We start from the raw sequence: 15,543 nt of genomic DNA on the forward strand, positions 1-15,543 counted from the left end.
AACAATGCCACTTCATATAATGTTTTCATACCCTACATTACTCATCTCATATGTATATACTGTACTCTATACCATCTACTGCATCTTGCCTATGCCGTTCGGCCATCACTCATTTATATATTTTTTATGTACATATTCGTATTCATTCCTTTACACTTGTGTGTATAAGGTAGTTGTTGTGAAATTGTTAGGTTATATTACTTGTTAGATATTACTGCATGGTCGGAACTAGAGGCACAAGCATTTCGCTACACTTGCATTAACATCTGCTAACCATGTGTATGTGACAAATACATTTKATTTGATTTGATTTAACATAGTTGCAAAAGGGTTTTCTAATGATCAATTAGCCTTTTAAAATGATAAACTTGGATTAGCTAACACAACGTGCCATTGGAACACAGGAGTGATGGTTGCTGATAATGGGCCTCTGTACGCCTATGTAGATATTCCATAAAAAATCTGCCGTTTCCAGCTACAATAGTCATTTACAGCATTAACARTGTCTACACTGTATTTCTGATCAATTTGATGTTATTTTAATGGAGAAAAAAATTCGAAAACAAGGACATTTCTATGTGACCCCAAACTTTTGAACGGTAGTGTAAATTATAAAGAATTTGGTCCATAATGTATTTTTCGTTATGTGTCGAACCCCAGTAAGACTAGCTGTCGCCATTGGTGTCGGCTAATGGGGATCCCAATAAATCAAATCAAAATTGTGACAGTCTTAATACTCTGTGAAGGTCTATTCAGTATGCTTACTGGATGTGAAGGGGGGACTGATGTTAGATTACTAATTACTTGGGTACCAATAAAGTCTATAAAAGGAGGCCTCGTGTGGCCTCAAAAAGTAATACATCATAATGTCCCATCTTATTGACGATGAGATGGATAAGAACCGTTACAAAAATCGCAGTCAATTATTGATGAAATTGTAATATTACGGTATTGAGACATTATCTTTACCCACACACCAGACAGACAGACACACACACCTGTTCCTCACTTCAATGGAATTCTAACGGGTCGATGTGCTTGACTCAGGTGATCTATAAAGCTCACGGCACCTTCCCCTATTTGAAGGACGAGAGAATTGTGGAGAACACGCGTCCCCCTCTCCAATTGGATTGTGTAATGATCGGATATGCAGTGTACATTTCCAGAGGATTTCATTGGCCGCCTGCTCTGTGCCTCAGATTAATTTGTAGCAGCGGCTTTCAGGTGGTGCCCAGTACATGCAGTATTGAACATTGCATCTACTAATTTACGTTTCTGTGTTAGCGTTGCTGTCAGTCTCAGCAACTGGAAGGCTTTAGCCCTTTGCTGCAATGTTATAATCCTGCACTGAAGCTACCGTTTTGTCATTGAGTTTTGTAAGCATTTTATATTGTGGTTGTATGCGCACTGGACCGAATGGAGGGATGTCGCGATGATGGTCTGCTCTAGAAGAACCAAAACTTTGGTGTCGACATGCGTTATTTTGAGTGGCATGACCAATATTGTCTGTCTTCTCTACGTCGGCTGGATCACTAATTATGTGGCCAATGTGAACACCAAAGTCCCAGAGCCCGAACTGGAGAGGAAGTTTGAAGATGACAACAAGGGAGAAACTCTGAAGATTATAGAGCGACTGGACCGACTGGAAAATGTGGTCAACCAACATATCCAAGGTTAGCCTATTCATAGACACGAACAACCTTTAGCGCATATGGACGATAGTATATTTTGGCAGGGGGAGTTTTGTTAAAAGCCCCGACGCTTGTTCTAGACTAAATGTTAACATGCATCTCTTGCGGTAAGGTTTTGGAAACACAAGGAACGTATATTTCATATCAGCGATAAATAATTTCCAAAAAACAAAGGTTAAATTATAACACACAGAGCCATAACCAGGGTTTGAGTTTTACTGAGGTCCAAAAGGGTGGGGGGTACTACTACTACTACTACTACTAATAATGATATATATGTTTAGTTGAAGCTCATTTACTGCATTTCTATACAATAAAACAACTTTTAAATGTTATTTGGACAACAGCAAAAACAAGAAATGACCCTAGCCATCATCACCTTGGTTGATGTAGGTTCATTCACCTGAGTCGTTCTACAAAACTATCGTCTACTAATTCCTTATATTAAGCAAACCAGACAGCATAATTGTTTTACTTATGTATGGATAGCCAGGAACACACTCCGGCATCATTTACAAACTAAGCATTTGTGTTTAGTGAGTCTGCCAGGGATGTTCTCTTGATAAGTGGTGAATTGGACCATTTTCCTGTCCTGCTAAACATTCCAAATGAAATTAGTACTTTTGGGTGTCAGGGTAAATGTATGGAGTAAAAAGTAGATTATTTTCTTTAGGCATGTAGTGAAGTAAAAGTTGTCGAAAAATATAAATAGTAAAGTACAGATATCCCCCCCAAAATACTTAAGTAGTACTTTAACGTTTTTTTTACTTAAGTACTTTACCCCACTGGTTATAACCCTGAAAGAGGGGAAATATGAGAAATAATTCACATTTACACATAGCATTGGTGATTTTTAGAACCTTATTGATTGCATTTTAATGTAGGCTTATAGGGAATATAGGCCATGTGGAGATGTTCATATTGAAACATGGCTTCTTTTTTAATGTTCCTAACTTGTTTGATAAGATTAGTACATATTTTCTCAGGGGACCCCACATGGTGCCCCGACTCCAAGTTTGGGAACCACTGTACTAACCTCTCTCTGTGCTTGCTTCCTCTCTCTCTGTTTACTTTGCTTCCTCCTGCATGCATTGCAGCCTGCCTCAGCCTCACCACTGAGCGCCACGTTACTGTCTGTCTCAGTGGCCTACTCTCTGTAAAGCAAAGTTATTATGAGAACTTGGTAATATTTTATTTGTTTGTAATTTTTCCTCCCTTTTTTCCCCCAATTTCGTGATTACGATCTTGTCTCATTGCTGCACCTCCCCAACGGGCACGGGAGAGGCGAAGGTAGAGTCATGCGTCCTCCGAAACATGACCCACAAAGCCGCACTTCTTAACACCAGCTGCACCAATGTGTMAGAGGAAACCCTGTTCAACTGACGACCGAAATCAGCCTACAGGCGCCTGGCTCGCCACAAGGAGTAACTAGGGCGTGATGAGCCAAGTAAAGCCCCCCCTGGCCAAACCCTCCACTAACCCGGACAGTTGTAAGGTGTTTCCTCCAACACATTGGTGCGGCTGGCTTCCAGGTTAAGCGGGCAGTGTGTTAAGAAGCAGTGCGGTTTGTGCGGTTTGGCAGGGTCGTGTTTTGGAGGACGCATGGCTCTCGACCTTCGCCTCTCCCGAGTCCGTACGGCAGTTGCAGCGATGGGACAAGACTGTAACAACCAATTGGAGATCATGAAATTGGGGAGAAAAATGGGGGGAAAAATAATTAATAATGGCAACAGAAATAATAGTTATTAGTATTTATTTAATGTCAACAGCTGATCTGAGGGAAGACAATATGGAGTAAACTGGATTTTTTCCCCCTCCCCTGATCTCTTAACAAGACAATCGAGAAAGCTGCTGGAATATACTCTAAATAATTGTTTCACAAATTATTTACATGAAAATGTACTTTTGTAGTTTACTGAAGAAAGACCTAGTACTACATTACCTGTAAACAATAGTGAGTTATTACAAAATATAAAATTTACAATCATTCATCTCATATAGTAAATGTTTTACATACAATTCAGGGATGGCCACAATTGCTCTTGAAGAGCTGCAGGGTTATGCAGGCTTTCTTGTTCAAGCCCAGTTTTACAATACCTGATTCTACCTTTCAAGGTCTTGATTAACAGCTGAGTAGTAGAATCAGGTGTGGTAGCGCTGGGCTTGAACAAAAAAGTCTGCATAATCCTGTGGCTCGTCAATAGCATATTTGGTAACTCCTGGTACAAACACTGACAAATGACAAACTGCTGAGAAAAACCTTTAAAATACAAAGTCATTAGACTAGTACAAAACACTTTTTTAAGAATACATATTTACAAATCTGACATTGGATAGTTGCTTTAAATCCCTCAGCTACCAATGCTCTTAGTAATGCTGTACACGGCTGTCCAAGTCCAGTAAAAGAGCACGCATCCCCACATTTTGTAAAGGCAGTATAAATATGAAAACAGATGGGATTACTCACAGATTTGGAACAGCCCGTGCATAAGTGCTACTGATAGTGTGTGAAGTAATGTGTGCATATGAATAAGCGTAAGTCGCTTGTCAGCGCCACATGGGGCAGCTTGACAAATTTCTCAAATGACAGAGGCCCCTGAAAAGGAGAAATGTTTACAACCTATACAACTTATGGCATGCATTTGTACCGTAAGGATGGCATGAATCTGACGGATGAGGGCAACAACGTCTTTCTTGAGAGTTTGAGAGCTGGTCTCTCTACCGTTTGCACTAGTACACGTCACACTCCCTGTTTCTTGCCACTTGACAATGCCCAACAAACCCAAAGGCTCTTTTAAGAGACACCTAATTAATGAAAATAAGCACACAACTGGTGCGCCTGTGTGTTGGGAAAGGGAGGGTGGTGTAAAATAAAAATACGAAATAGAATGGTCGAAATATCCACTTCAGTAGGCGAACCCAGGGCGGTGACGCTAACCGTTACGCTACGACCCCTGTTATAGATACGTCAACTGGACACTACTTAAATGGACAGTCTGGTGATGACAGCATGCGTTTGTTGCAAAAATGTTTTTGTTTATTAACTCAGTACTGGTGGAACGTTTTTCTCTTGCTTGGTAAGAAATGTAAAGTCTAAAACAGTTGATGGGTTAAACGGTTTAATTTATCACATAGCTAACCAAGTTAGCAAGCATGACATTTTCTTTTGACTGTGCACAGGTCTCGCAAGCAATGATTATTATGTTGTTTTACCTGTATGCTTGTGTGCAATCCGCAACCCTGCTACTTTATGCTTGTCGATGGAAAATTCAGGTTTTCGGTAACACATTGAAAAGTAACTTGTGTTCTAATGACAAGAAGAAAATGTAATTGACAGAGGGAGCGAGCGTACTGAATTAATGCATACGGTAAGGGCTAGAATTTGTCCTGGATCTTCTAACCGCAAAGTGTCTGTTCTGGTGTGCGTGTATTATAAATTAGCAACGTGGCAGTTTTCCCAAACCTACCGAAATTTGGTGTATCTAACTAGCTATAACAGCAAACAAGGACGTTCGCTATCTTATTTGTTTTAGCACCGATTACACGCAAGTGTCTAGGTCAGCAGTTAACACAGCTGACTTCAGACCTATGAAAAAACTTCCATAGCAAAATATACCTAGCTAGCTAGTTACCTACCTTTTGCTTCTAGTGTTGCACGGTATACCGACGCTTCGTTACTTTTTCGATACTAGAACATGAAGATGGTTTAGTACTAGAATGTGTTACTTTCGGCACATCTGTCAGATGTGTCTCACGGATCAAGCCTGTCTATTAGCTCAGCCGACCCCTCCACTTACTCATTGCTATCCTGCACTGGGAGTCTGGGATGCATCATGTTAGCTCTCCACTCATGATGCAGTGAAGTTAAAACACTTTAATAATGTGACACTGCATGTAGAAATATTAAAACTGTTAATTGCTGTTTGCAAAACAATGTCCATAGACTTTACAGTGGATGAAGATACTGGTAGCTTCCAGCTTTGTAGGCAAACTTTCCTTGCTAGCTGACAGATAAAGCTAACATCAATTCACTACCCTAGTACTTTGTTTGTTATAAACCATAATGCAAAATGTGCTGATTTCAAAGCTGATTGCCTTCAAAAACTTTATTCATTCACTTATTTGGTCTCTCTTCAATTGCCTCCATGAACTGACTGCCTCGTGAATGAGAGCGCACATTTTTCTTTTGTTGATCAGTACAGTAAAATAAGTCCCAAATCGAAGGGAAACGGATTGTTTGACATTTGTAGCTCCGTGAAATCAGCTAAAACAAGCGAAATAATGCAATGCATGCGCACACCTATTGAATATGCATTCACCTGTATTGTGGTTAGGCCTATGTTACGTCTTGATTTATCCACTATATCGATAGAGATTTACCTTTCAAATAAATTATTACCATTATGTAGTTAGTTTGGTAAAAACAAAGTCAAATTGTTTGTATAATTGATTCATTAATGCATACATGGCTGTTGGAAAAATTTATGTAAAAAAATATAGAAATGTAATGATATTGAAGAAGATGCCCAACCATAGAACAGAGCAGTAGCTTATCTGTCTGGATCAAATGCCATTCTGTGACTTTGGCTAATATGCCTTCTTATTTTGCCCTGGTATCATGTTGGTATCAAGTATTGTGATGGTATCGAGTATTGCGATACTTTACCTGGTATCAAAGTCAAAATTCTGGTATCGTGACAACACTTTGCTTCTCATCCAACTGGTGTAAGCTAGCCTTCTACTAGCTAGCTGCTACTGTTGCGCAGCAACCGAGTTGCACGTGGTGTTAGAACTCTGAGATTTGGCTGAAAAGATGTTAACATTGTCAGAAATGCTACAAAAAGGTAGCACATGTTTGTTTTTTTATTGGGCAGAAATGTGCACGTGAGACTGGTAAATGGTGAATTTTTATCAAATATGTTGTACCTACAAGCTTATTCAGTCCACATGGATCTAAGTCTAATGGTCACCTTATGGACGCTGTAGCCTCGTTTAATCCGACGTCTAGATTTTGAGAGGTTTGGGCCAAAATAATTCTGACCACCCTAATGTTTACGACCCTGTCAAAAAGTCTGGAATAGTGGTTCTCGTTAACGTCTGGACGGATCATGACGAGGGGAGTGTGTTGTGTACCTCCACGTTGATTTGCAAATTTTCATAGACATCGGTGTCAAATTGGCTTACAGATGATGCAGGGAGATTTAAATTGAACATTGAGTTTTAACCAATGCATACTATACCGGGGCAACTATAATTCAGGAAATAATGTACTCAGAGTTTTTCTGGATCAAAACTGGGCTTAGGTGGTGGGCATGGCATGGAGTGCGGTCTGTGCGGCTGAATTTTAAAGAATTGTATAGGACCTCATCTTGGCGGTGTAGAGAAATTGTTGCATTTTTAAGCCAATTTCCTGCAATTCTTCTAATTTCTCCATGGAGCTGAGAGACATTTTTGCTGTTTTAAAGCAAATTTCATGCAATTCAATGCATTTTGCCATGGCTAGTGCTCAAACATAATAACAAATTCTATACCTGCTAAATTCATAGTTTAAAAAAATGTAATTCTCCCTCACTGTCTAGCTTTTAATTAGGTGATTTGTTATTTCTCAAAGATTATCTTTTTAAATTTGTAGGTCCATTATCTTTTCTACATACTTTATCTGGTTTTAGTCGTTTTAAAGTTTACACTGAAAGCGGTTTTGCATCCCGAAAATGTGTTTAAATTTAGGTGACCTACTATAAAATGTAATCAAAACTCTTCCATGTAATGTGATTATCAATCTTAACCACATTGTGTTAAATTCAAAGTATTTGATATTGTCCTGTCCAAGTACAGTTAGAGGAGTTAAGCAATGCTTTAAACACCATGCTAAAAGAGGATTAATAGTTTACACTAATACAACATGATGGACATATACAAATAGCTAGGAACTAGTGCAGTGCACTTCACACTGGAGGTCAGGGTGCAGAGTGACTCAAATGCTGGTGGTGAGCTGATGAGTAAATTTAGCACTTGGAGCATTTGGCAAGTACTCCCATAGATGCACCCCTGTAGCTGGTGCCATGTTACATTCCTGGGAATGGGTCTGTTTATGTTGTCAATGATATCTGTTAGCACGCAGGGAGCTGAGGAGATCACTTGACAAACTGTGGGACCTTAAAAGACCTTTAATGCCTATAGCCTAATTCTCCCCAAAATGTGTAGGTCTATGTCCAATTTCGCCCTTTATGATAAAACGAGAGATGCCATGGAGTTTCACATCTTTGCAGTGGACTATAGGGCGTGCTGGCTCTCGTGTGTCTGTGTGAGTGCCTGTTCATCAAACATTCAGTACATGACTGCAGTTTGTGCTTCATGTATACAGTAGAAGGAATGTCAGATCTTGCATTAGGAGGTTAAGAATGTTTCCTATTAGATACCACCCAACCCTGTTCCCAAGGCAAGCTGACAGGGAACGTTGAGGCCTGCGCCAAATGATTAAAATGCAGAAGGGTCTTCTCAGCAGCTGGATTGGCCCTCACTAGACCTATAACGCTAATCTTTAATTAAAGATAAGAGGGACTGCCACTGCAGTTGATCCAGAACCCCCCCTTGGGAGGTTCATAATGGACTCACCCTCCATAGGGGACAGTCAGGAGCATTTTGGAGTTATGACCCACTCCACACCCACCTCCTCCAGAGTAGTGGGGAGGATTCCTTATGCATAAAGTATGCATGTCTCACTCTTACCTAAGCAATGTGTCACCAAGTTTGTAAAAAAAATAGTGTGTAAAAAAAAAAAAAAAAAAGTATAAAAAGTTCCAACTTTTTCTCAGGTCATCCTGCCTGCCTTGCAGTTCACACACTTTACAGACCACTCTGTAGAACAGTGGTATTCAAACTTCTTTCTGACATCATTTTTTTACCCAATAATTTCTTGTGACCCCACACCAAATCTAATGACACAACCTTAAAATTGGTACATTTTGATTTTTACATCAACAATAACCTTCAGTCCATTGCATTTTCATCTCTTATCAAAATTAGTAAATACATTTTCTCCTATTGTATTTTTCAAATTATCTTTCTCAACTTTTGTATATTGTCCCATAAAATAATCTGTACTGTGTAATTTGTTTTGTTCCCCCACGACCCCACTAGCAGTCACAACCTCGACTTTGAATACCACTGCTGTGGAACATACAGCAGGAGCAGACTGTGCATATTTTTTTCATACGTGCTGTATCTAAGGACTAGTTGTTTTTTTACTAGTGTAATAGTGCGAAGTAAAACATTTTGGTGCGATATATACTTTTGGGGATACAGTTGATGTGACAGCTTTCATAAAGTAATCATAAACTTAACAAAGTAATCATTGCGTAAGGCGAAAGCACACTTTTTATGAAACCAGACCACACAGAACAGGGCATCTACATTTCGCATGGTCCCTTCCTCCAGTTTGTAAGATAAGTGTCAGTGCCTTCTGACTGAGAGGGGCTTATTTCCCCAGAATCCATTAAAAGCAGGGAGTCCGGTTTTCACGCTTGTCTGAAATGTCTGATTACATTGTCATCTGAGGACAATGACACGGTACGCAGCCTGCTCCGAGTTTGTATCCTGTGACGAGGCAGGGCTTTCCTTTTATTTTATTTTATTCTTTTTTTATATTTAACGAGGCAAGTCAGTTAAGAACAAATTCTTATTTACAATGACGGCCTACCCCGACCAAACGCTCCCCTAACCCGGATGATTGTGCCAGTTGTACGCCACCCTATGGGACTCCCGATCACATCCGGTTGTGATACAGCCAGGGATTGAACCAGGGTCTGTAGTGACACCTCTAACACTGAGATGCAGTGCCTTAGACCGCTGCGCCACTCGGGCTTGAAGCGGACGAGGACATTTCAATTACCAGCACATCCTCCCTTATTGAGTCTGACATAAACTGATCTTAGTTCAATTCACTCTGTTGGTCCAGATTTCGCAGAGGTCGCCCTGGAAACGCTCTGGCCATAGTTACCACACTGATGACTCGCTCTTGCAGCACACATTATTCCTCAGGTTTCAAGTGCCACTTGCAAACATTCCATTCAATTGCTACCGCAATATGCCCAGAATGAACTATCTAGAATATGACCATCTCTCACCAACATTTTAGTTGCCCGTGGATTCAGTACAACAGTAGTGAAGGCTTCAAAATGAAATGGGAGATTGACTATTATAAACTGTAGGTAAAAATGACTGAAGAAAAGGGGGGGGGGGGGCAACAAGAAAGCAGCTGATCTTTTGTTGTGTGTCTTCAGGGAGAATAATGCTGCATCGAGCAGAAATGACGTATTCTTTTTCATTCCATTTCCTCACTCCTACTCCTAGAAGGGATCAGCATGGTGTTGGAATACTATGACAATCTTATCAGGGCTTTTTACATTCACCACTTTCAAGTGGGCTGCAGTGCAAGTAATTTATTTTGGGTCAGCTCATTATGTCGCTTTTGCTTGCCTTGTGTAATTTTAATGTGCCTGAGGAAGATCTTTGCTACTTTGCCTTGTTTTTCAATGCATTTGTATGGTTGCTTTAAGATGACACGCAACACCCTTTCACATAATTTCATTCTCCTGGAGCCTTTTATTGGAAACTGAAAAGAAGTCATAATCACAAAGGAGATGGAATCTGTAGAAAGGGAATGCTGTGGTACTTGAAATAGAAGGCATATGTTTTGAATGACAATGTCATTTTCTTCAATCAGATGTTTTAAAAGGTCTTGATTTGGCTGTACAGGGAGCATTTTTCAAAAGAAAATAAGTACCATCTTTATATCAGTGCTGTGAAATAATTTGCTATTATTTATCGACCCTGACAAAGTTCTATCAAAACCCTTTTCTGATGTATTGAGAGCTTCACACATTTGCTGACTGTTTGTCTGTGTGTCACATGTGAGGGCGATATCACACAAGCGGGAGCAGAAAATATTTAGATTTAATTTGTGTAGCGCTTATCATTACAGCAAGAATCTCAGACGCTCTTAAAACAAAACATTTTAGTTAGCCTATTGACCGTTCTGGCTGGAAGATCTTTCACAGTCATCCACAGAAGCAGGTTTAAGTCCAACAGGTCACATCCTGTGTCCGATTCACTCTTCATGAGTGAATCGGACTCCTCACCCGTGCCGTACACTCCTCACCCGTGCCGTACACGTCTCTTCCGACTGAGGTCCAGTTGAAGGGTTGAACAGGGGGAAATGATGGTCAGATCCAGGAGGGAAACAAGTCAGTCAGGTCACCTCATGCCCTCCCCAGGTGTAAACTTCTTGGTAAACCCCTCCGCAAAAACATGTTGCACCCCCCGGGGTGAAGCCATGTAGACACTAAGCTTGGGGCGCATGAAACTCACTACAGTCAACAGGGATAGTCCACCTTGAAATTAACTATTGTGGAAAAACCTAAGTGATTCTCTGCCATCTTCAAAAGTATCCAAGCCTCTGCCATCTCTTGTTGTTGTTTCAAATAAAAACATTTCTCAGATTGTTCTGGTAATTCTCACATAGTAACTTTGTGAGAAAGGAAGGATGTTTTAACATGCTGTTTACAAATTGTCAATTTTAGGCCCTTTTTAGACCGACAGTGCATTCGGAAAGTATTCAGACCCCTTGACTTTTTCCATATTTTGTTACGTTACAGCCTTATTCTAAAATGTATTAAATAAAAACCATAGCTACCTACACCCAATAACCCATAATGACAAATCGAAAACAAGGTTTTTAAAACACAAATACCTTATTTACCTAAGTATTCAGACCCTTTGCTATGAGACCCGAAATTGAGCTCAGGTGCATCCTCTGTTTCCATTGATCATCTTTGAGATGTTTGTACAACTTGATTGGAGTCCACCTAACTTGAATTGATTGGACATGATTTGGAAAGGCACACCCCGGTCTATATAAAGGTCCCACAGTTGACAGTGCATGTAAGAGCAAAAAACAAGCCATGAGGTCGAAGGAATTGTCCGTTTTAGAAATAGGCTGTAACGTAACAAAATGAAAGTCAAGGGGTCTGAATACTTATCGAAATGCATTGTATATATGCCTCCTGTTAGACCCTATGATCTGTGAACCGTGCATGATAGACAACATCTTGGTGTCATTATACTCCTTATAGTGTGCTGCTCTAAAATATGAAGTGTGTAGATTTTTAAATAACATTTCACATTCATTTATTCAACATATTAATATCTCAACTACCCTTTTTTGATTTTGCTTATTTTTTGTTTGAACACAATTTCCAGAATGGGCTCTCTGTTAATAGATGGCGCCGGAGGGGATGGCTGTCGTTATATGGGCTCTTAACCAACTGTGCTATTTAGTTTTTTTTTGCATTGTTTGTAACTTATTTTGTACATAATGTTGCTGCTACCGTCTCTTATGACCAAAAAGAGCTTCTGGACATCAGGACAGCGATTACTCACCTTGAACTGGATAAAGAATTGAGTCAGACGAGAAGGATTTACTCCAGACACCCTACAAGGCCCTTAAGCCCTTAACCCTGTCATTCGCAGGAGAAAGAGACAGAGATATCGCGGAAGGAGATCGGGGTACCTTGTAAGGATCCGGCGACGAGTGTGTAATCTGCCTTTGCCATTGGTACTATTGGCCAACGTGCAATCGCGAGATAATAAAGTGGACGAACTACAGCTGGCGGGTTATACACTGTATCGGGAGAATAGAACAGCAGCCTCTGGCAAGACAAGGGGTGGTGGTTTATGTATATTTGTAAACAACAGCTGGTGCACGATATCTAAGGAAGTCTCTAGGTTTTACTCGCCTGAGGTAGTGTGGTCTACAGCATATCATGAGATGCTCTATCTACCAAGAGAGTTTATCTAAACTCTCTAAGAAACGTCCCTTTTTTCAGGACCCTGTCTTTTAAAGATAATTCCTAAAAATCCAAATAACTTCACAGATCTTCATTGTAAAGGGTTTAAACACTGTTTCCAATGCTTGTTCGATGAACCATAAACAATTAATGAACATGCACCTGTGGAACGGTCGTTAACACACTAACCGCTTTCAGACGGTAGGCAATTAAGGTCACAGTTATGAAAACTTAGGACACTAAAGAGGCCTTTCTACTGACTCTGGAAAAACACCAAAAGAAAGTTGCCCAGTGTCCCTGCTCATCTGTGTGAACGTGCCTTAGGCATGCTGCAAGGAGGCATGAGGACTGCAGATGTGGCCAGGGCAATAAATTGCAATGTCCGTACTGTGAGACGCCTAAGACAGCGCTACAGGGAGACAGGACGGACAGCTGATCGTCCTCGCAGTGACAGACCACGTGTAACAACACCCGCACAGGATCGGTACATCCGAACATCACACCTGTGGGACAAGTACAGGATGGCAACAACAGCTGCCCGAGTTACACCAGGAACGCACAATCCCTCCATCAGTGCTCAGACTGTCCGCAATAGGCTGAGAGAGGCTGGACTGAGGGCTTGTAGGCCTGTTGTAAGGCAGGTCCTTACCAGACATCACCGGCAACAACGTCGCCTATGGGCACAAACCCACCGTCGCTGGACCAGACAGGACTGGCAAAAAGTGCTCTTCACTGACAAGTCACGGTTTTGTCTCACCAGGGGTGATGGTCGGATTCGCATTTATCGTCGAGTCCTGTACTCTGGAGCGGGATCGATTTGGAGGTGAAGCGTCCGTCATGGTCTGGGGCGGTGTGTCACAGCATCATCAGACTGAGCTTGTTGTTATTGCAGGCAATCTCTACCCTGTACCCTCATGTGGTACCCTTCCAGCAGACTCATCCTGACATGACCCTCCAGCATGACAATGCCACCAGCCATATTGCTCGTTCTGTGTGTGGTTTCCTGCAAGACAGGAATGTCAGTGTTCTGCCATGGCCAGCAAAGAGCCCGGATCTCAATCCCATTGAGCACGTCTGGGACCTGTTGGATCAGAGGGCCATTCCCCCCAGAAATGTCCGGGAACTTGCAGGTGCCTTGGTGAAAGAGTGGGGTAAAATTTCAGAGCAAGGACTGGAAAATCTGGTGCAGTCCATAAAGAGGACTGCAGTACTTAATGCAGTTGGTGGCCACACCAAATACTGACTTACTTTTTGACCCCCCCCCCCCCCTTTGTTCAGGGACACATTATTGAATTTCTGTTAGTCACATGTCTGTGTAACTTGTTCAGTTTGTCTCAGTTGTTGAATCTTGTTATGTTCATACAAATATTTACACGTTATGTTTGCTGAAAATAAACGCAGTTGACAATGAGAGGACGTTTCTTTATTTGCTGAGTTTATATTCTTCGTGGCTGTCTTTTCACCACCACAAAGAGAATTATGGTCAGGTTTCAATCTTCCTGATTCCTGCTTACAAACAAACAAMTAAAGCCGGAAGCACCAGTGACTCGGGTCAATAAAAAAAAAAGTGGTTAGATGAAGCAGATGATAAGTTATAGGACTGTTTTGCTAGCACAGACTGGAATAGGTTCCGGGATTCTTCCGATGGCATTGAGGAGTACATCACATCAGTTACTGGCTTCATCAATAAGTGCATCGATGACGTTGTCCACAGTGACTGTACGTACATACCCCAACCAGAAGCCAAGGATTACAGGCAACATCCACACTGAGCTAAAGGGTAGAGCTGCCGCTTTCAAGGAGCAGGACTCTAACCCAGAACGTTATAGGAAATCCCGCTATGCCCTCATACGAACCATCAAACAGGCAAAGCGTCAACACAGGAMTAAAAATGAATCGTACTACACCGGCTCCGACGCTCGTCTGATGTGACAGGGCTTGCAAACTATTAGACTACAAAGGGAAGCACAGCCGCGAGCTGCCCAGTGACACAAGCCTACCAGACGAGCTAAATGACTTCTATGCCCACTTCGAGGCAAGTAACACTGAAACATGCATGAGAACACAAGCTGTTCCGGACGACTGTGTGATCACGCTCTCCGTTGCCGATGTAAGACCTTTAAACAGGTCAACATTCACAAGGCCGCAGGGCCAGACGGATTACCAGGACGTGTACTTCAAGCATATGCTGACCAACTGGCAAGTGTCTTCACTGACACTCTCCCTGTCTGAGTCTGTAATACCAACATGTTTCAAGCACACCACCATAGTCCCTGTGCCCAAGAACACTAAGGTAACCTGCCTGGCTCACATTAACACCTTTTATCCCAAAAACCTTAGACCCACTCCAATTTGCATACCGCCCTAACAGATCCACAGATAATGCGTAAGGCCCCTCCTGTACTCCCTGTTCACTCACGACTGCACGGCAAGGCACGACTCCAACACCATCAGTATGTTTGCTGATGACACAACAGTGGTAGGCCTGTTGTGTCAACGACGAGACAGCCTATAGGGAGGAGGTCAGAGACCTGGCCGTGTGGTGCCAGGACAACAACCGCTACCTCAACGTGATCAAGACAAAGGAGATGATTGTGGACTACAGGAAAAGGAGGACCGATTTATGCCCCCATTCTCATCGACAGGGCTGTAGTGGAGCAGGTTGAGAGTTTGAAGTTCCTTGGTGTCCACATCACCAACAAACTAACATGTTCCAAGCACACCAAGACAGTCGTGAAGAAGGCACGACAAAACCTATTCCCCCTCAGGAGACTGAAAAGATTTGGCATGGGTCCTCAGATCTTCAAAAGGTTCTACAGCTGCACCATCGAGCATCCTGACTGGTTGCATCACTGCCTGCTATGGCAGCTGCTCGGCCTCCGACCGCMAKGCACTACARAGGGCAGTGCGTACGGCCCAGTACATCACTGGGGCAAAGCTGCCTGCCGTCCAGGACCTCCTATACCAGGTGGTGTCAGAGGAAGGCCCTAAAAAGTGTCCAGGAC

The 15,543-nt window shown here is 41.9% G+C and overlaps 1 protein-coding gene across 1 annotated transcript in view; it reads left to right on the forward strand.

Moving 5' to 3' along the window:
- The first annotated feature begins 1,276 nt into the window (after window positions 1–1,276).
- The window catches only part of LOC111962642 (polypeptide N-acetylgalactosaminyltransferase 18-like), a 90,064-nt gene continuing 75,797 nt past the window's right edge, over window positions 1,277–15,543 (forward strand). Inside the window, exon 1 of the mRNA XM_023985893.2 lies at window positions 1,277–1,673. Coding sequence (XP_023841661.1) covers window positions 1,433–1,673 — 241 coding nt within the window. The 5' untranslated portion in view covers window positions 1,277–1,432. The remainder of the gene's footprint in view (window positions 1,674–15,543) is intronic.

The sequence above is a fragment of the Salvelinus sp. IW2-2015 genome, linkage group LG4q.1:29 (assembly GCF_002910315.2).
Source record: "Salvelinus sp. IW2-2015 linkage group LG4q.1:29, ASM291031v2, whole genome shotgun sequence".
Taxonomy (NCBI): Eukaryota; Metazoa; Chordata; class Actinopteri; order Salmoniformes; family Salmonidae; genus Salvelinus; species Salvelinus sp. IW2-2015.